Raw genomic sequence first — 21,713 nt, forward strand, 5'->3', positions numbered from 1 at the left:
AGTCTACAAACAATGAAATCTGCCTGTGAAAAAGAAAGACATTGTATAATCCTATCTAGAAAATGTGTATTAACAATGAATAAAATTCAATATATGGCTTCCTTCAAGGCAACAGGTCCTGCAGGACTATGTTGACATACCTCTCACAGTTTCATGCGAAAATGATATATAGCACCCCAACTATAAGAAGAGTAAGAAAAATTAATGTAAAAAGAATGGTGGAGTCAAACTCGAATGCACAAATGCTGGCACATCAATAAAGTTACCCTGCGGCCGATGTATGTACATCCATCCCAGCAGGACCATCAGCTTCTCCATTTGGTTAATCCAAATTCTTGTCGTTGACTGCCGGCGGTCTCGTATCAAGGCAGTAAATTCCTCAGATGTGCCTATTTACACATTCAGTGCTCTTCAGAATGGGTGGAGACTTGCACACTTATTACTTTGATGTCATGCTTTCTCTTGCTTCTACTGCGCCTGGATCTGGGTGTTTTGGTCTTTGTAGAGTGCTTGCTCGTCTGCTCTTGTGTGCCAATTAGCACTTTTTCATTAGATGGGAGCTCTGGAGGAGTATCTGGCCATGGAGTGCGTTTTGATGGAACCGTGATGTCCAAAGGAGGGTCAATTATCCATCTGAATGAAATAGCACCCTGTGGTAAGGGCTATGAACAGAAAGTATGTACAAACAATACTACACTAAATAAATTGAGAATACATAAACCCATGAACTATTTGTTTGATGACGCATCACAAATTACTAACACAAATCTGACTGACATGCCCACAGAAGTAAAAAATAGAAGAGCCACTTATCTGACAAAATACTTTGGTTACTTAGGGAAAGAACAAATTTCAGAAGCAATGAATTTTGCAATCAGCGGAAGTTGGCTTAACGAAGAAAAGCAACCAAGGAATAACCTGGGACAGCCTTGAAACGAAAAATGCACCTAATTGCTCATGTGATGTCTTACAAAGTAAGAGTTATGTGATTTCCAGGAACTAAGATCCCGATACCGAAGTATATCCCCATTATTAAATTTAACCACTGACCTCTTCCTAAATGTAGCAAAATATTGTATGGATAATGATGCAAAGAACCTAATTCAAACATTGACAACAAGACTTTGGTAAGTCATTGACCGTTGATCTGTTTGAAGTTTATGCTCTGTTAGACATTAACCGGCAATTTCCATCTAACATCACCAGGATGTACTGTTTGGTGCTATTTGGCCTTTGATCTAGCAAGTCCATCTAAAGGAAGAAACTGAAATGATAGTTGTTTCATGCAATTGCTAACATATAATGGGAAACATAAATTTAAAATGTTGTTTCATGCAATTGATTTCATCTGTGATTCAAGGACTTCAATGAATCCAATATTCCTGCATTTTGGTGCTGGTGGACTCCCTAGAACCTACTCAATCGTTATATTCAATGTATTTAGTAACCAGGCAGACATTTAGCAGATCCTGAATGGTTTAATAAATAATAATTTATGAATTCATTATGATAGAATCCATCCAATCCATTCATGTGCCACCCCTAAGACCATGTGAGGGTATTTTCAAAGTAGCATGACAGTATCACTAGATGGCCAACAATTAAAAATAATATCATCATGTCCGTAACAATTCTGCCCCAATTTGGCACCAATTTGATTTCTCAGCTGAGTTCTGATCCTCATAGTCTGGCCTGGATAATCTTATCTTAGCTAGTACTTCAAAACATCTACATGAGCTGGCTAGTGCTTCAAAATAGCTACATAAGCTGGAAAAATATGAATTCATCCCAGAACACAAGTCTATATAACATGATGCCCAACGGTCAATGCAATTAAGATGCTATTCTTGCTATTCTTATTCATAATAGGATAACCCTGTGGATAGCATTAATATAGGTTCACAGATATGGTAGTTGCTGAATATTCTTTGGGTTTGCCACTATACCAAACACATGCAAATCTCACATATATTCTAAATTCTCAATCATTCCAAATTTCAGGTAGTAGTTTTCGGCTTCTACCTTATTGCAGAATCTAAAATCAAGTGTGAGAGCGGGAAATTTAAAAAAGCAAGATGAGAGGACTCACTGGGCAGGGAATTTACTATCTGAGCGAGCTTCCACTCGCAGCCACCATAGCAATACTTTGCGTCCACAACTCCCAAGGGGTTCTACCACAGAGGTGCTCTTGAGCAAGGACAGTGGACTCTCGATCTCCCCATCTAAGGCATCAAGATCCATAATCCACTCGGGCTTATCCTCACCATCCTTCCAAAGCAACTTGGAATTCAACACAAACCCAGACCATTCAAATTTTCTGGGAAGCACAGGTGCCCTGTCGTCAATGTAAACCGCACTTCTTCCTTTATATTGCAAGGAATTGAAAGTATGCCAACCAACCAATTGGTTGGTAGCATTACAAGCAGGACCTTGTACTGGCATCATGGCTTCCACTTTACCCTCCCTTTGAATTAAGGATGAAGCTTCATCTGCATTAGTCGAATGAACAAGTATCCCAACCGAAACAGCACCAATCCATTTCACACTTTGAATTTCATCAAACAACTCCATACTGTGCATATTACTATCATCCACAAACATCACAACTCCATCCAACTTCTCTTTTCTCACAATCCTGTTCCACCATATGACAAAAAAAATCAAATGCTTCATGTAATAATCAAATTCTAATCAAATGCTTCATATAATAATTGTCATGTTCCAACTTCTCTTATCTTAACTATAATCAATTATTGAAATAATCTATTTTTTGCAGCTAATCCAAACACGTACTAACTGAGAGATAAAAGTGAAACCTCAAAGCATGAAGACGCATACGAGACTCCAATTTGTGCCTTCCCTCCCATGAATTCGGCATACTCTGACGGAAACCGACGTGGACTGTTCTGAGACCAGAGTTGACAATGATTGAAGCGGTTTCATTAGTGACTCCACCAGCTTCCACAACGATCCATATCAGATCGTACGGAACCAGCATCAGCGAGTGCATCACACCAGTCAAATGAAGCTTCTGGAAGGTTCTAACATACGTCGGAGTCACCGCAATCACCGTCTTAGGGTTCTTCACTCCGAACAGCGACTTCTGTTCCCTCTGAACTCTCTCCATTATCCGGTGAGCCTTCATTACTTCAACCGGATCCGGATGCGGCCATGGCCGGATTCGGATCCCGTGCCGTCCAACCACGACTCGGCTAGTGGTGCCGCCGGCGACAAGAGGAGTACCAGTTATCGTTCTGTTGGCATGGTTTTCCACGGTGGCGACGGGATTAGAATCGACGGCGATTTCAGAAGCTGTACGGAACGGAACGGTGTAGATATTAGTGGAGGAAGTGGAGAAGAGGAAGAAGAAGACAAGGCGAGAGAAGCGGAAGCCGAGGACAAGACTGATGAGGCAGCAGACGGCGTGGAGGACTAGCCAGAAAACCGACGCCGGCGACTTAACGGTAGCTTCGGCGGAGGATTCAAGCGATCCTCTGAAGCTGTTGCTCCGGCGGTTGAGGTAGTTTTGCTGCAACGCAAAGAGCTTCATTTGGTTTAAACTTGATGGTTAAGATTGTGAGTGGAAGAGAGAATGAGATTGCTATAATGGATTTGATTTGAAGTTTGGATCAATAGGGGTGATTAAATAATCATCTAACATTTGCTTTTTTATTTAAACTAATTGTAACAGTCTTTTCAAATTCAGAATTCAGACAACTAATTTGAACCAAGTCAGAGAATGCATGAATTTTGCTTATACATCTACCCTTATATAACATCATAACTCACACTTCACTCGATTACTAAATTAATATTTAATAATTATATTCTTAATTTAAATATATTTTCTTCAATTATATATAAATAACACATATCGTGCAAAAGATGTCTTCTCATATATCAAATTAAGGAATGCTTTTAATCCACTCTAATTTTATCCTTAAAATCCTTTTAATTATAAATGGGATTATATTTTCTAGGGGAAAACGCACCTCTAAATTTTATATATCTTTTTTGCAAGTGGTCATTGTGAAATACTTCTTTCTATTTTTTTTTTGCTAGGATCAGTTTAGAAGATGGATTTTGTAGGAGAATAAAAAAAATGGAAGGATTTGAGTCATCTCATAAATGTATTTCATGAACGCTAAACATTATATTTCCCTTCCTCCCCTCCCAAAATACAACTCCCAAAGTTATAAGGGGAAGAGAATGAGGTGAATCAAAGGGTTAGGAAGGGAAGGAAAAGAATGGAAAATGAAGGAAATTCTCCACTTGTTTGGGTTTGGGAGTACAAAATTTAGAAAATTGAGGGTAAAATAATGAAGATGTAAGAATATATTTTTTTATTTTTCCTTTAAAAATGTAACTAACAATGATAAGTAGAAAATAATATATAATTATATAATATTACTAAAAATAGTTAGATATTTTAACAATTTATCTCCAAAAATCCAAATTATGAGAACTTTAAAAATATACACATTGTGAGAGTCTTAAAGGATTTAAGAGACCCTCCAAAACTTCCCTTCATCCTTCATTCAGCTCCTAAACAAGAACAAGAAAACAAAGCCTAAAGTTTTTAATAAAATTATTCATTTTATAGATATATTTTAAAATTACTTATAAGCCAAAATGAAAATCAGTATAATCAAATTTATAACAATACCAATGTAACAATGTAAATCAAACAATATTGATATAATTAAGTAAATATTAGAGTTAAAATTGATTAATGTAATAATAACGATATATATAATAAAATAATAATAATATATGAGTCGATGTAAGACTCTGTTAGATCTCAAAACAATCAAAAAGTTAATGATTAAATCCTTGAGAGCGACACTTGTTTGAAGGAATATTCACACATCTCGAAAATGATTAATCCTTACCGAGAGAGTTAAAAATATTCTTGATAGTACACAAAAAAATCTAAAAATCAATGTTAATTATAAATGGGATTATATTTTCAATCCACTTTAATTTTATCCTTAAGATCTTTCTTAAATTAATTATAAATGGGATTATATTTTTTATGTTTCGAGGAATGTTGTTAGCAATGGATTAATTTTTAATGTCATATCGAATAGTGTTGTTAGCAATTGAAATATTTCTATAATTATTTTTTCAAAAATTGAATTTAAATCAAAACAAATTGATATTAAAATGTAAGATTACTTAATTTCAATTTCCTACAACTTATACTACCATATAAAAGCAAAATAAGTCTAAATATGTTTTAGGTAAATGAATAGAAGTAATTTATATATTTTAATTTTGTCCTTACTATTATATAAATAAAAAAATATGCTTAAGGCACATTCAGGTAATTGAACTTGTAGAATTTCATTCAATTCCATTTAGTAATCACCATTATGTAATTTTCATATCCTAATTGTATCATTTTATAACATCCTAATAATAACTACAAATATATCGTTATTATTCCACATATTCCTCTATTTCTATTTTCTCTTTTCATCATCCTAAGAAAAAACAACTTTGACTCACCCGAAAAAATATTTATTATCACACTAATCATTATTAGAGACACAAATTTAAAAATTTATAAAAACTTTTTGTATATTATATACATTTGACATCATAAAAATAAAAATATTGATCAACAGACACGAAATGTCGATACAGTAATATATAAAATGGATTTGAAAAAAAAAAACCACAATCATACTTTAGTTTCATTTAATATTTTTCATGTATAAATTCATATATTTTTATTGAATAATTTAACTTCAATTTTAAAAAGTAATAAATTTAAAATTATATTTAAAAATGCATTTATTGTTCCATTTAATATGCTTAGGAGAATTAAATTGTAACCCAAAAAAAATATAGAAAGTAACCCAAAAAAATTATTAAACATTTATTTTTATTTAAGAGTTAATGATGATTGAAAATGAATGATAAATGATGTAATGATAATGTAAAAAACTTTTACACTGTTGAACATACATTTTCCCCCTTAAACATTAGTCCTTGTTTTTTTTTAAATGAGAGATAATACTTTAGAATTGGAAAATATAAGAAAATATATTATCTCATTGTATGACGAGATAACTTATCTCATTGTATGACGAGATAACTTATCTCATCCAACTAGTAAAAATATGATATGTATACTGTTTTATTTTGTTTTAAAAATATTTTATAAAAAATAATTAAATATAACACATCTCAAAATTTTAGAAGCTATATATAACTTATTTCCTTATATTAGGAAATATTTTGTTTTCAAAATATAATTACATACAATTCACTTAATAAGCATTCCATCTTTATTAAATCGGAGAGGTTAAAGGTGTGTCTTGATTTCCTCCCCATTCCATATCCACAATGCCAAATTGAACAAATTTTGTCTATTGGTCAAAATCCTATTTAATTTTGTATATCCACATGATTTAGATTATTTTCTCATGTCACTATGACAATTATTTTTCTTACATTTTTTGGGCAATCAAAAGGGCGCCTCAAATATTGATTGGTCTTCCTATCCACATTTTGGGGATTATTTCACCATAAAATCATATTTTCTAAAATAATTACTTATTATAACCAAAATAATAATAATTACTCATTAGAAATTCACATATGCTTGGATACGATTTTTTTTCATAATCAGATATTAAAATAATTATTTCTCACTATAACCAAATCTATATGAATATCAATCACGTAACAGTGAATGTTCCCGGCTCGGACAGGATTGCCTCTAGTGTGAGGATACCTGTGGGAAACCAAAAAAAAAATCTAGTAAACCACTACAAATTGATTTCAACATTATAATCTTCAGGTGTAGAAATCTATGTACAACAAGAGTAATGTCCCACTAAACATAACCAAGGTAATAGAAACAATACCACTGGGTATGATGCCTCTATATGGCTCTATTTTAATTCTACACTTGTCAGTGCCCCATGAATCTCATACTAGCCAATACTCCACACCATTTTCAGTATCTATGTATCCAAGTATTCAACCACACCATTGACACCAGCCTCTAATTTACCCCACATTACTAAATGAATTTAATGTCTATATATTATCAGTATAAAAATTTATATACATTTAATATATCATTCATTATTTATTTGTGTTACTTGTATTCGAAAAAATCCAAATGAACTATACTATATAAATCTCTTACGTTGAGTCACTAATAATGCATAGATATTACACTCCAGTTATATTTATATTAAATATTAAATAAATATATTTGTATTAATTATCCAGAATAAATTGGATATGGGATAATCCTTCAATGTAACCCCACCACTAGTGTCGGCTCTTAGCCAAGTGGCAAATATGATGGGTCTTTGGAGAGCTCTTGGACATGGACATTACTGATTACTGTCATGAATCAAACCAACCAATTTTGTATATATAAAAGTTTCTGCAATTTATGATGATAGATTCCTTCACCATCTTCATTCATAGGTTAAAATTGTAGCAAATCAGGAGCTAGCACTAAATTGGAAACCACTCTTTCATTTCCATGTATTTACTAATCTCTGACCTATGACACATGTCCAGTATTTTTTTAATGTCAAAGTAAGAGGCAAGTTAGAAATTTAAGATTAGTTTTATCCACCAGTCTAATATATAATTGCGAGACTTTTCATGCTATCACAAATTTTCTTGGGATTTTCCTTTTTAGAAAAAGAAGAATTTTTTTGCTCTCATGCATTCTGATCTATAAGCTATGCCACATGTTCATTATTTTTTTGTAACAAAAAAAGATAAGTGTCAAAATTAGATTTGCAGACGCAAGTTTTAAATTTAAGATTTGTTCTGATTTTATCTCCAATGCTGATTATGTTTGATTTTTATGTGTTGATTTTGGTATTATCCCTAATTGATTTTAATTTCACATATCAGATATATTCCATCCAATTTGTTTTATAACCCACTAACATAAGATAGTCCATCCCAAATTTTAAACAATTAAGGATAATACCAAAATCCTGGGCTGCATCCAAAAAGAAAATATATTAGAGGAGGATCCACTTAATCCAAGAGTAACTTACTCTTCCTCATAGTCATCAATCCTAGAAAAATTTAATAGAAAAATCTAATAGTTTCAATTAGTGAATAAATCTGAATCATTAGATATCCCTAGACTTCATGGTTAGGATATGAAGTAAATTTAAAAAACTTAACGTTGGAATAAGTGAATCTCACTCATTTTTTCAATGTCCTCGTTTTAAGCCACTTCCATTATTATTTTTTGGCATGCCAACTATAGATTACTATTTTTTTGGCATGCCAACTATATTATTATTTTTTTGGCATGCCTACGTAAGTCTACAAACAATGAAATCTGCCTGTGAAAAAGAAAGACATTGTATAATCCTATCTAGAAAATGTGTATTAACAATGAATAAAATTCAATATATGGCTTCCTTCAAGGCAACAGGTCCTGCAGGACTATGTTGACATACCTCTCACAGTTTCATGCGAAAATGATATATAGCACCCCAACTATAAGAAGAGTAAGAAAAATTAATGTAAAAAGAATGGTGGAGTCAAACTCGAATGCACAAATGCTGGCACATCAATAAAGTTACCCTGCGGCCGATGTATGTACATCCATCCCAGCAGGACCATCAGCTTCTCCATTTGGTTAATCCAAATTCTTGTCGTTGACTGCCGGCGGTCTCGTATCAAGGCAGTAAATTCCTCAGATGTGCCTATTTACACATTCAGTGCTCTTCAGAATGGGTGGAGACTTGCACACTTATTACTTTGATGTCATGCTTTCTCTTGCTTCTACTGCGCCTGGATCTGGGTGTTTTGGTCTTTGTAGAGTGCTTGCTCGTCTGCTCTTGTGTGCCAATTAGCACTTTTTCATTAGATGGGAGCTCTGGAGGAGTATCTGGCCATGGAGTGCGTTTTGATGGAACCGTGATGTCCAAAGGAGGGTCAATTATCCATCTGAATGAAATAGCACCCTGTGGTAAGGGCTATGAACAGAAAGTATGTACAAACAATACTACACTAAATAAATTGAGAATACATAAACCCATGAACTATTTGTTTGATGACGCATCACAAATTACTAACACAAATCTGACTGACATGCCCACAGAAGTAAAAAATAGAAGAGCCACTTATCTGACAAAATACTTTGGTTACTTAGGGAAAGAACAAATTTCAGAAGCAATGAATTTTGCAATCAGCGGAAGTTGGCTTAACGAAGAAAAGCAACCAAGGAATAACCTGGGACAGCCTTGAAACGAAAAATGCACCTAATTGCTCATGTGATGTCTTACAAAGTAAGAGTTATGTGATTTCCAGGAACTAAGATCCCGATACCGAAGTATATCCCCATTATTAAATTTAACCACTGACCTCTTCCTAAATGTAGCAAAATATTGTATGGATAATGATGCAAAGAACCTAATTCAAACATTGACAACAAGACTTTGGTAAGTCATTGACCGTTGATCTGTTTGAAGTTTATGCTCTGTTAGACATTAACCGGCAATTTCCATCTAACATCACCAGGATGTACTGTTTGGTGCTATTTGGCCTTTGATCTAGCAAGTCCATCTAAAGGAAGAAACTGAAATGATAGTTGTTTCATGCAATTGCTAACATATAATGGGAAACATAAATTTAAAATGTTGTTTCATGCAATTGATTTCATCTGTGATTCAAGGACTTCAATGAATCCAATATTCCTGCATTTTGGTGCTGGTGGACTCCCTAGAACCTACTCAATCGTTATATTCAATGTATTTAGTAACCAGGCAGACATTTAGCAGATCCTGAATGGTTTAATAAATAATAATTTATGAATTCATTATGATAGAATCCATCCAATCCATTCATGTGCCACCCCTAAGACCATGTGAGGGTATTTTCAAAGTAGCATGACAGTATCACTAGATGGCCAACAATTAAAAATAATATCATCATGTCCGTAACAATTCTGCCCCAATTTGGCACCAATTTGATTTCTCAGCTGAGTTCTGATCCTCATAGTCTGGCCTGGATAATCTTATCTTAGCTAGTACTTCAAAACATCTACATGAGCTGGCTAGTGCTTCAAAATAGCTACATAAGCTGGAAAAATATGAATTCATCCCAGAACACAAGTCTATATAACATGATGCCCAACGGTCAATGCAATTAAGATGCTATTCTTGCTATTCTTATTCATAATAGGATAACCCTGTGGATAGCATTAATATAGGTTCACAGATATGGTAGTTGCTGAATATTCTTTGGGTTTGCCACTATACCAAACACATGCAAATCTCACATATATTCTAAATTCTCAATCATTCCAAATTTCAGGTAGTAGTTTTCGGCTTCTACCTTATTGCAGAATCTAAAATCAAGTGTGAGAGCGGGAAATTTAAAAAAGCAAGATGAGAGGACTCACTGGGCAGGGAATTTACTATCTGAGCGAGCTTCCACTCGCAGCCACCATAGCAATACTTTGCGTCCACAACTCCCAAGGGGTTCTACCACAGAGGTGCTCTTGAGCAAGGACAGTGGACTCTCGATCTCCCCATCTAAGGCATCAAGATCCATAATCCACTCGGGCTTATCCTCACCATCCTTCCAAAGCAACTTGGAATTCAACACAAACCCAGACCATTCAAATTTTCTGGGAAGCACAGGTGCCCTGTCGTCAATGTAAACCGCACTTCTTCCTTTATATTGCAAGGAATTGAAAGTATGCCAACCAACCAATTGGTTGGTAGCATTACAAGCAGGACCTTGTACTGGCATCATGGCTTCCACTTTACCCTCCCTTTGAATTAAGGATGAAGCTTCATCTGCATTAGTCGAATGAACAAGTATCCCAACCGAAACAGCACCAATCCATTTCACACTTTGAATTTCATCAAACAACTCCATACTGTGCATATTACTATCATCCACAAACATCACAACTCCATCCAACTTCTCTTTTCTCACAATCCTGTTCCACCATATGACAAAAAAAATCAAATGCTTCATGTAATAATCAAATTCTAATCAAATGCTTCATATAATAATTGTCATGTTCCAACTTCTCTTATCTTAACTATAATCAATTATTGAAATAATCTATTTTTTGCAGCTAATCCAAACACGTACTAACTGAGAGATAAAAGTGAAACCTCAAAGCATGAAGACGCATACGAGACTCCAATTTGTGCCTTCCCTCCCATGAATTCGGCATACTCTGACGGAAACCGACGTGGACTGTTCTGAGACCAGAGTTGACAATGATTGAAGCGGTTTCATTAGTGACTCCACCAGCTTCCACAACGATCCATATCAGATCGTACGGAACCAGCATCAGCGAGTGCATCACACCAGTCAAATGAAGCTTCTGGAAGGTTCTAACATACGTCGGAGTCACCGCAATCACCGTCTTAGGGTTCTTCACTCCGAACAGCGACTTCTGTTCCCTCTGAACTCTCTCCATTATCCGGTGAGCCTTCATTACTTCAACCGGATCCGGATGCGGCCATGGCCGGATTCGGATCCCGTGCCGTCCAACCACGACTCGGCTAGTGGTGCCGCCGGCGACAAGAGGAGTACCAGTTATCGTTCTGTTGGCATGGTTTTCCACGGTGGCGACGGGATTAGAATCGACGGCGATTTCAGAAGCTGTACGGAACGGAACGGTGTAGATATTAGTGGAGGAAGTGGAGAAGAGGAAGAAGAAGACAAGGCGAGAGAAGCGGAAGCCGAGGACAAGACTGATGAGGCAGCAGACGGCGTGGAGGACTAGCCAGAAAACCGACGCCGGCGACTTAACGGTAGCTTCGGCGGAGGATTCAAGCGATCCTCTGAAGCTGTTGCTCCGGCGGTTGAGGTAGTTTTGCTGCAACGCAAAGAGCTTCATTTGGTTTAAACTTGATGGTTAAGATTGTGAGTGGAAGAGAGAATGAGATTGCTATAATGGATTTGATTTGAAGTTTGGATCAATAGGGGTGATTAAATAATCATCTAACATTTGCTTTTTTATTTAAACTAATTGTAACAGTCTTTTCAAATTCAGAATTCAGACAACTAATTTGAACCAAGTCAGAGAATGCATGAATTTTGCTTATACATCTACCCTTATATAACATCATAACTCACACTTCACTCGATTACTAAATTAATATTTAATAATTATATTCTTAATTTAAATATATTTTCTTCAATTATATATAAATAACACATATCGTGCAAAAGATGTCTTCTCATATATCAAATTAAGGAATGCTTTTAATCCACTCTAATTTTATCCTTAAAATCCTTTTAATTATAAATGGGATTATATTTTCTAGGGGAAAACGCACCTCTAAATTTTATATATCTTTTTTGCAAGTGGTCATTGTGAAATACTTCTTTCTATTTTTTTTTTGCTAGGATCAGTTTAGAAGATGGATTTTGTAGGAGAATAAAAAAAATGGAAGGATTTGAGTCATCTCATAAATGTATTTCATGAACGCTAAACATTATATTTCCCTTCCTCCCCTCCCAAAATACAACTCCCAAAGTTATAAGGGGAAGAGAATGAGGTGAATCAAAGGGTTAGGAAGGGAAGGAAAAGAATGGAAAATGAAGGAAATTCTCCACTTGTTTGGGTTTGGGAGTACAAAATTTAGAAAATTGAGGGTAAAATAATGAAGATGTAAGAATATATTTTTTTATTTTTCCTTTAAAAATGTAACTAACAATGATAAGTAGAAAATAATATATAATTATATAATATTACTAAAAATAGTTAGATATTTTAACAATTTATCTCCAAAAATCCAAATTATGAGAACTTTAAAAATATACACATTGTGAGAGTCTTAAAGGATTTAAGAGACCCTCCAAAACTTCCCTTCATCCTTCATTCAGCTCCTAAACAAGAACAAGAAAACAAAGCCTAAAGTTTTTAATAAAATTATTCATTTTATAGATATATTTTAAAATTACTTATAAGCCAAAATGAAAATCAGTATAATCAAATTTATAACAATACCAATGTAACAATGTAAATCAAACAATATTGATATAATTAAGTAAATATTAGAGTTAAAATTGATTAATGTAATAATAACGATATATATAATAAAATAATAATAATATATGAGTCGATGTAAGACTCTGTTAGATCTCAAAACAATCAAAAAGTTAATGATTAAATCCTTGAGAGCGACACTTGTTTGAAGGAATATTCACACATCTCGAAAATGATTAATCCTTACCGAGAGAGTTAAAAATATTCTTGATAGTACACAAAAAAATCTAAAAATCAATGTTAATTATAAATGGGATTATATTTTCAATCCACTTTAATTTTATCCTTAAGATCTTTCTTAAATTAATTATAAATGGGATTATATTTTTTATGTTTCGAGGAATGTTGTTAGCAATGGATTAATTTTTAATGTCATATCGAATAGTGTTGTTAGCAATTGAAATATTTCTATAATTATTTTTTCAAAAATTGAATTTAAATCAAAACAAATTGATATTAAAATGTAAGATTACTTAATTTCAATTTCCTACAACTTATACTACCATATAAAAGCAAAATAAGTCTAAATATGTTTTAGGTAAATGAATAGAAGTAATTTATATATTTTAATTTTGTCCTTACTATTATATAAATAAAAAAATATGCTTAAGGCACATTCAGGTAATTGAACTTGTAGAATTTCATTCAATTCCATTTAGTAATCACCATTATGTAATTTTCATATCCTAATTGTATCATTTTATAACATCCTAATAATAACTACAAATATATCGTTATTATTCCACATATTCCTCTATTTCTATTTTCTCTTTTCATCATCCTAAGAAAAAACAACTTTGACTCACCCGAAAAAATATTTATTATCACACTAATCATTATTAGAGACACAAATTTAAAAATTTATAAAAACTTTTTGTATATTATATACATTTGACATCATAAAAATAAAAATATTGATCAACAGACACGAAATGTCGATACAGTAATATATAAAATGGATTTGAAAAAAAAAAACCACAATCATACTTTAGTTTCATTTAATATTTTTCATGTATAAATTCATATATTTTTATTGAATAATTTAACTTCAATTTTAAAAAGTAATAAATTTAAAATTATATTTAAAAATGCATTTATTGTTCCATTTAATATGCTTAGGAGAATTAAATTGTAACCCAAAAAAAATATAGAAAGTAACCCAAAAAAATTATTAAACATTTATTTTTATTTAAGAGTTAATGATGATTGAAAATGAATGATAAATGATGTAATGATAATGTAAAAAACTTTTACACTGTTGAACATACATTTTCCCCCTTAAACATTAGTCCTTGTTTTTTTTTAAATGAGAGATAATACTTTAGAATTGGAAAATATAAGAAAATATATTATCTCATTGTATGACGAGATAACTTATCTCATTGTATGACGAGATAACTTATCTCATCCAACTAGTAAAAATATGATATGTATACTGTTTTATTTTGTTTTAAAAATATTTTATAAAAAATAATTAAATATAACACATCTCAAAATTTTAGAAGCTATATATAACTTATTTCCTTATATTAGGAAATATTTTGTTTTCAAAATATAATTACATACAATTCACTTAATAAGCATTCCATCTTTATTAAATCGGAGAGGTTAAAGGTGTGTCTTGATTTCCTCCCCATTCCATATCCACAATGCCAAATTGAACAAATTTTGTCTATTGGTCAAAATCCTATTTAATTTTGTATATCCACATGATTTAGATTATTTTCTCATGTCACTATGACAATTATTTTTCTTACATTTTTTGGGCAATCAAAAGGGCGCCTCAAATATTGATTGGTCTTCCTATCCACATTTTGGGGATTATTTCACCATAAAATCATATTTTCTAAAATAATTACTTATTATAACCAAAATAATAATAATTACTCATTAGAAATTCACATATGCTTGGATACGATTTTTTTTCATAATCAGATATTAAAATAATTATTTCTCACTATAACCAAATCTATATGAATATCAAACTAGATTTTCAAGTAAAATCAATTTTGTTTTTGACCAAAGACAAATAAATTTTACAAATAAACTAATTCATAATTAGTATGATGTTTTCTAATATGAATCGAATGAGACATCTTATTATTTTTTGAATACTAAATATATATATATATATATATCAAGTGTTGATTGCAAAACTAAAAGTATCAAATCTCACTATAAAATAAAACTATTAATTAGAGATGATGCCAATTGGAACAAGGAAAAAGTAGCTATCAAAATCGTAAGTTATAGGCTTATTTATAGGGATTAAATAGCTAAATTCAAATAATCCTATTTGCTTTGAACTACATCTTTTATATACTTTTTCATATATCATTTCATTCTCATTCATCAGAAAATATAAACTTAATTTATGTTTTAATTTTCTAATTAATGAGAAGCAAAAAAAACATAAAATGACATAAATTTTTGGACAGTGACTTTATATTTGTGTTCCTTATATTTATTGTCTTTTCTGAAACCTAAAACAATTGTTTGATCCGCTAGAACTATTTTCTAGAAGGATTTGAATACTTCCCATTATTTGACCATGTTCAAACTTCTTTCCCTATATATTATATTACCAAACATCACATACTCACATTGTGATTCAATTATCTACTGTTATTATTATTATTTTGCTAAGCTATCTAATGTTATTATTATACATTGCATTTTGAAATTGCAATATTTGTGCCAATTATTGATTTATTGTTGAGGGTGACAGTGATATATATCTCCCTCACCTTGATGACAGGTTTAACTCATACATCAGCAGCAACAATTTTGGTGATATATAAAACTATTTGCTGCAAATAACAATATATATTTTTCCTTGGCATGTTATAGAAATAAGAAAACAAAAACCAATAAGAAATTTGATGATAACAACCCTCAGCCATATGATATTAGGTAGAGTTGGCGTTGGTGGGTTGCTTCAGTTACAAACTCAATACATTCAAACCAAATACTATAACCATAGAGTTCCTTGTGAATGTAGCTAACTATACAATATAATAATAAAACTATATTATTCTCTTCTATATTACTCCAACTTATCCTTAACAGCACTATGGAAAAGTATTAAACAGCAGAAAATTTTAACATAGAAACTGGATCACCGCAAATTTTAACTACTCAATAATATTTATTTTTTGGTATGTTTTTAAGAGGAAAAATACGTATATTAACAATATATATTTAATTATTATTAACTTTTCAATAAAGTAATATAAATAAATTGTAAACATGACGGTAAGAATCTTTACACTTAATTACATTTAAAGAGTGAAGGGCAAATGCGGTTGGTAAGTTGAAATGATATGTCAAAATCATGGGTAGTGAGGGCCACATATATACTTGCAAACAAAGGAATTGTTGTTACCTTTTAAATAAAACCCAGCATCCTAATCATGTGTTATTCTTATTACTCCTGTTTGCTTCAAATTCTTGATATAAATAAAACCTAGCATGCTAATCCTGTCTTCTTATTATTATCCTGTTTGCTTCAAATGATTGCTACATTCCACATAAATGGGAGGAGAACATATCTGGTGTCCTACACTTTGTATTACTCTATATATCATGAGTTTATGATTGATCAGAAAAATATTTAATAAATAAATTTTAACTTAAATATATTTTTTATGATCAATGACATGCCTATGAGACATGGAGTGACAAAATGCCTGGAACAACATATATGTACCAAGTCAAGACTACCTGAAGGAGTTGCTTTAATTGTTTACTTGTATTAGCTCACCTGTGCCAAATAATTAACCATAATAGGGAAAAAAAATCAGTTGTCCAGTGCCAAATAATTAACCATAATAGGAAAAAAAATCAACTGTCCAACTATTTATCATGATTTACTTGACCAAAAAAATATTAGTCTTAAACTTTACTAGATCTATAGAATGACTAAATGATTAAATATAAGATTTTTATGAGCGATATTTGTTGGGAATAATAGCCACATACTTCAAAAATGATTAGTTCCTTATTCAAAAAGAATGAAGGGGTAAATTTAGTAACACTGGTTTACTCGATTTAGTAAAATATTTTAATATGGAATGTCAACCTTTTTATTACATGCTTTTACTTTTACACGCTAATCTATTCTTCTTTTACTTCAAAAATCACAATTAAATAAAATAGTGAAAATGCATTTATAATATATTGAGCCTATGTGGTGGAGGTAAGCACAATAATTTTAATTTAATATTACTGGCATGTCATTTATAAATTTAATGTGATAATAATAGCAATAACCTGAATGCCAATCTCCTTGGGAGCTATCTTCATATGGTGGTGTTAGGCTTAATTTTGTGAACCAGGATTTTCGGTCCTGAAATCTTCTTGTCTTTATGTCCCAAATCAATCATATGTCACAAAATCACATAAAAATGTTATGTTATATATTTTTTAATTTTCTTTTTTAATATGTGTCAAATTTCTATTGGATTGGGACACAATGAAACACAGAAAAGTGGGACAGCTGATCTTCATTCTAATTTTGTGATGTAATCTCATTTTCTTAATTGTCTAGATATTCCTTCACCTTTTGTAGAAATGAATAATTTTCTTTGGAATACTGTGGTAATTTCTTCTTAATAAGTGTCACTTTCAATGATCAATTATTGACTATAATATTGTATATACATAGGATCTAGCTTTATTAATCACATTATTCTAGTACATTTATGAATGACCTTAAAATAATGTATAAAAGAAAACACTAAATAATACTAGCGGGCCCACTAAGTTCCCATGTTGGGTTGTAAGCCCACTTCAATGCATGTGGGCTAACTTCATGCTACACAAATCCATGTACTAGTGAAAACTAACCTCAAACTTAACAAAAATTATAACTTTTCTGTAAGATTATATCCTCTCAATTCCCAAATAAACGTGAACATAGATCATGTGTCCGCTTCTTGCCTCATTTGTGTCTCGATTCAATTAAAATATGTCACTTAATTAAAATTAAAATTAGAAAACAAAAACATATATTTTTATATTATTTGGTGGAACTTAATTAATTAGAGACATAGAAATACGGTTATTATTTTAGGATAGAGAATCATTTTTCATATAAATGTAACAGGTATGCGCTTTGATTCCTCACTGTATACATTAGCAACTGCAGGTACAGAGTAGCACGAGTCAATTAAGTAAGCTCGAATTATTTTATGAACCAAGTATGTCATTCTCATATGATTTTGATTCACCTAAGCTGGAGGCTAATACCAGCAAGCACCATATGATTCAACTTTTATTTCTTGTGTTAAAATAGTTGAGCTTTGTTAGTCGGTTAGTTAATTTGATTAGGATAGTTAATGTTTTCTTCCCTTATATATAGATGATTCAATGTAACTTTGGAATTCAATTCAATTCAATAATATTTTCTCATTCTTTCTTATTCATCAAGAATTTCTCTTATTCATGCCTACTACCATTTTAACATCTTGGGTCATTCTCTTTGTCAACTTATAACTGATGCGTAATATTAGTAATTGCCCGGAATGGGTCTCTCTGTTTGTTGCCCTCAATACAAAACAGCGAGATTATGTGGTTCAACCATCTAGCCACCTTCAATCCAAGTATTTTATTCATATTAGATACAACCTATTCAGGAAACTTTTACCATTCACTGAGTTTTGTTACGGTAAATGTATGAAGCCTTATTCAATAAACAGAAAGGCTGGTTTTAAAATTTGAACTCCTGACTTTTTTTTGTAACTAATCTTGTGATTCACACTTTGGTAATGTTTCATAGTTATCAATATTTTCTAGTTTTAAGTAGTATGTTTGGTATTTCATTATTCAGATAATATTCTCATAAAGATAGTGACATTTGATGGCTAGGTGAATCCAACGACCATGTTGGATATTTTCTTCTCATGCAGCGATTCAACGATTCCATCCTCTACCTGTCTAATCCTCATATCGAACAACAAATAAAATTACTATTTTGTGGATGCACACGAGGATGAAAATGATTGCAACTTAAACCAATTCAAGACAAAGTGCACGAGAAGAATAACCCTCAAAAGAGATTTACTTGTCCAAAGCAACAATCAACAAACTTAGAATACTCCGTACGTAGTTTATACACTAGGGTACTCGCTCAGCCATGCCACATAATGCTGAATTCCAACCCATCAACCTTACACTTCATCCAAAATAATAATTTATTTAAGTAATATAAAAACACAAAAAAAAAAGTTTATTTGTAAAAATATTAAAAAAATTAGTACTATAAATGGTATCCTCACCTTTTTAGGTAAGAAACTAATTCATGGTTGCACCTTGTTGCTCTCAATAATAAACTATCGACCTTATGATTCATAGACCTTACCCCACTAGAGGCCCCACCACCCTTAGAGAAGTAGTGTGAATGTGGTTAATGGTGAGCATGGATCGATGGCCAATTCTGGCACGCATCTGGTTGCTCTTCTTTCATCAGCAAACAAAATTTCAAGCTTTTCGTCTATTGACTTTGGGAACCTTGTTGTCTTTCATTACTGGCACATGTGATGTTGTCTGCATTCAGAAACATCCTTATAGCAAAATTTGAACTAATATTGTCTTATTACAATTTATCACTGTTTTGTTTTCTTTGAATAAAAATGATAATGAGACGACCTTTAATCACGGATAGGCCACAGGAGAAACAGTAGTTCACACCAGTGTTGTTGGAACCGGACCGGACCGGACGGTCCGACCGGTCTGACCGCTGACCGGACTTGAAAACGGCTCTGGTTTGCCGTCTTAACCGAATGAGAGTTTGACCGCTTTGAACCGGAAAAAATCCGGTCCGACCATGTTAAACCCGGTTAAACCGGATTAACCCGGGAAGTAAACCGGACGGCTCACTTAAAAATAAAAAAATGGGACAATATTATAATATTTTGTTTTACTACGGTCCAAAAAAAGATAAAGATGTATTATTTCAATATAGTTATACATAATTATTAATTATATAAAGTTTTACATTTATATATAACTATATATTTATAAATAAAAATTATTAATTATGTACGAAATCAGCCGGTCAGACCGGACGGTTTAACCGTTTAAACCGGTTAAACCTAATACGGAACCTCTGCCGGTTTGACGTTCGGCTCGGGTTTCACAACACTGGTTCACACAGCAAAACAGGAATTCAAATCATATTCCAAAATACTATTTGAAAGTCGACTAAAATTATGACACATGACATAAATAAATTTTAAAAATATATATATTTTAATAATAAAGAAGAGTTTAACTCAGAAAGTGATTACATATTATATATCTTAAACCAATTACATTCAATTGTCTATGTCTTTATATATATAATATGTACCAATATTTTTACAAATTGAAATTTCATATTTTTATAATAAATAATATTATATTTATCTCTCACTTACTTTTTATTTTTTTATTTATATGCACATTTATGTAGAAAAAGTTATAAAATTAATAAAAGTCATCCGAATTAATTAGTTATATATAAAACATTACTTATAGCAACATGTATCTACTTGTTGGCACATATGCAAATGTCCAGGAATCTTAGTAAAATATTTAAATTTATTATGAGGTCTTGCTATTATAATATGTGAAATTCTAATGTTTAATAACACATTTTCAAACATTGCTTAAAAAAAGCCACCGAGAATAAACGGAATAAAATTAAAGCTAGAAAATTGACAAATTGTGAGTTGGTAAGAAAACACACCGGACAAAAAACATGAATACAATAAACAACAAGAATCCATTCAATGGCATGATAAAGATTTTATTGATATTCTAAATAGTGTCCTACACTAATCAAAATGTGTTATTTAATTGGATTTTTTTATAAAAAACATAAACTTATATTTTATATTATTTAGTAAAATTACATCATAAGCTGGCAACCAACCAATCCTCAATCTTGATTGATAAGTTAATTCAAAACTCCTTCATTGTGTAATAAGCTTCAGACCTCAATGTCCTTTTAGCTTTCATCTGTTTTTATTTTAATCTTAACATAGTTTTTATCTAGTTTTCATTTAGTTTTACCAAATGCTTCCATGTATGTATTAATAACACCCTTAAAAACTAACTTCTTTATAAAGTAATAAATTTGTCAACAACCATTTCCTTTAAAATAGGTCAACAACCCTAATGATAGTGATGAATGCTTTTCTGTAGAGCGATAAAAATTTGTTTGTATTGTGATTTGTATTCATAAATTAAATCATGAAAATAGTTTTTTATTTATTTATAATGATAAGACTATCTACATTTAATTTCCTAGCTAATATGATGATGTGTTATCCACCATGGTGCTTAATGATTGTAATGGTTATTAAGTAAAAAAGTTAAGTAGATATAATAAATAATTTTAATTTTGTACTAACAATAATATTCTCTTTACCTTTTAAATAAGGAAGTAATTTTTTTTGGGTAAGTAACTGTCCCTCCTAACAACTGTTACCCTAAAAAATTAAATGATTGATCTTTTGATCATCATGTAATCTAGCTATATTTTACTATCCTTACACCACTATATTAAAACCTTCTTAATAATAACCTATGTTGTTTATTTGTCCTTATAACCACTAGCAAGGCCCATTTAAAAAAGAAAAACTGTTGCTTTACATAACAAACGTTATAAGGAGGAAGAAACTAAGGTGACAATACAGTCACAAAG

General features: G+C 31.6%; 2 protein-coding genes across 2 annotated transcripts; both read right to left on the minus strand.

Annotated features, from left to right (window-relative positions):
* Positions 27-3,731, minus strand: LOC109333365 (probable beta-1,4-xylosyltransferase IRX14). Its single transcript, XM_019568828.1, has 3 exons — positions 2,817-3,731; positions 2,090-2,635; positions 27-633 (listed from the first exon to the last, which is right to left on the minus strand). Exons 1-3 carry the CDS (start codon positions 3,548-3,550, stop codon positions 402-404), a joined length of 1,512 nt encoding a protein of 503 aa, XP_019424373.1. The 5' UTR covers positions 3,551-3,731; the 3' UTR covers positions 27-401.
* LOC109333376 (probable beta-1,4-xylosyltransferase IRX14) lies at positions 8,346-12,050 on the minus strand. The gene is made up of 3 exons (XM_019568839.1): positions 11,136-12,050; positions 10,409-10,954; positions 8,346-8,952 (listed from the first exon to the last, which is right to left on the minus strand). The coding sequence occupies exons 1-3, from the start codon at positions 11,867-11,869 to the stop codon at positions 8,721-8,723; spliced, it is 1,512 nt and encodes a 503-aa protein (XP_019424384.1). The 5' UTR covers positions 11,870-12,050; the 3' UTR covers positions 8,346-8,720.

Source organism: Lupinus angustifolius, chromosome LG18, assembly GCF_001865875.1.
Source record: "Lupinus angustifolius cultivar Tanjil chromosome LG18, LupAngTanjil_v1.0, whole genome shotgun sequence".
Lineage (NCBI taxonomy): Eukaryota > Viridiplantae > Streptophyta > Magnoliopsida > Fabales > Fabaceae > Lupinus > Lupinus angustifolius.

Bases quoted from the DNA above. Each gene is read 5' to 3' on its own strand.
- LOC109333365 (XM_019568828.1), bottom strand. From the start codon at position 3,550: ATGAAGCTCTTTGCGTTGCAGCAAAACTACCTCAACCGCCGGAGCAAC. The intron at 2,636-2,816 runs GTTTCACTTTTA...ATGGTGGAACAG, and splicing joins ATGCGTCTTCATGCTTTGAG to GATTGTGAGAAAAGAGAAGT. The intron at 634-2,089 runs GTGAGTCCTCTC...TATTTCATTCAG, and splicing joins GATAGTAAATTCCCTGCCCA to ATGGATAATTGACCCTCCTT.
- LOC109333376 (XM_019568839.1), bottom strand. From the start codon at position 11,869: ATGAAGCTCTTTGCGTTGCAGCAAAACTACCTCAACCGCCGGAGCAAC. The intron at 10,955-11,135 runs GTTTCACTTTTA...ATGGTGGAACAG, and splicing joins ATGCGTCTTCATGCTTTGAG to GATTGTGAGAAAAGAGAAGT. The intron at 8,953-10,408 runs GTGAGTCCTCTC...TATTTCATTCAG, and splicing joins GATAGTAAATTCCCTGCCCA to ATGGATAATTGACCCTCCTT.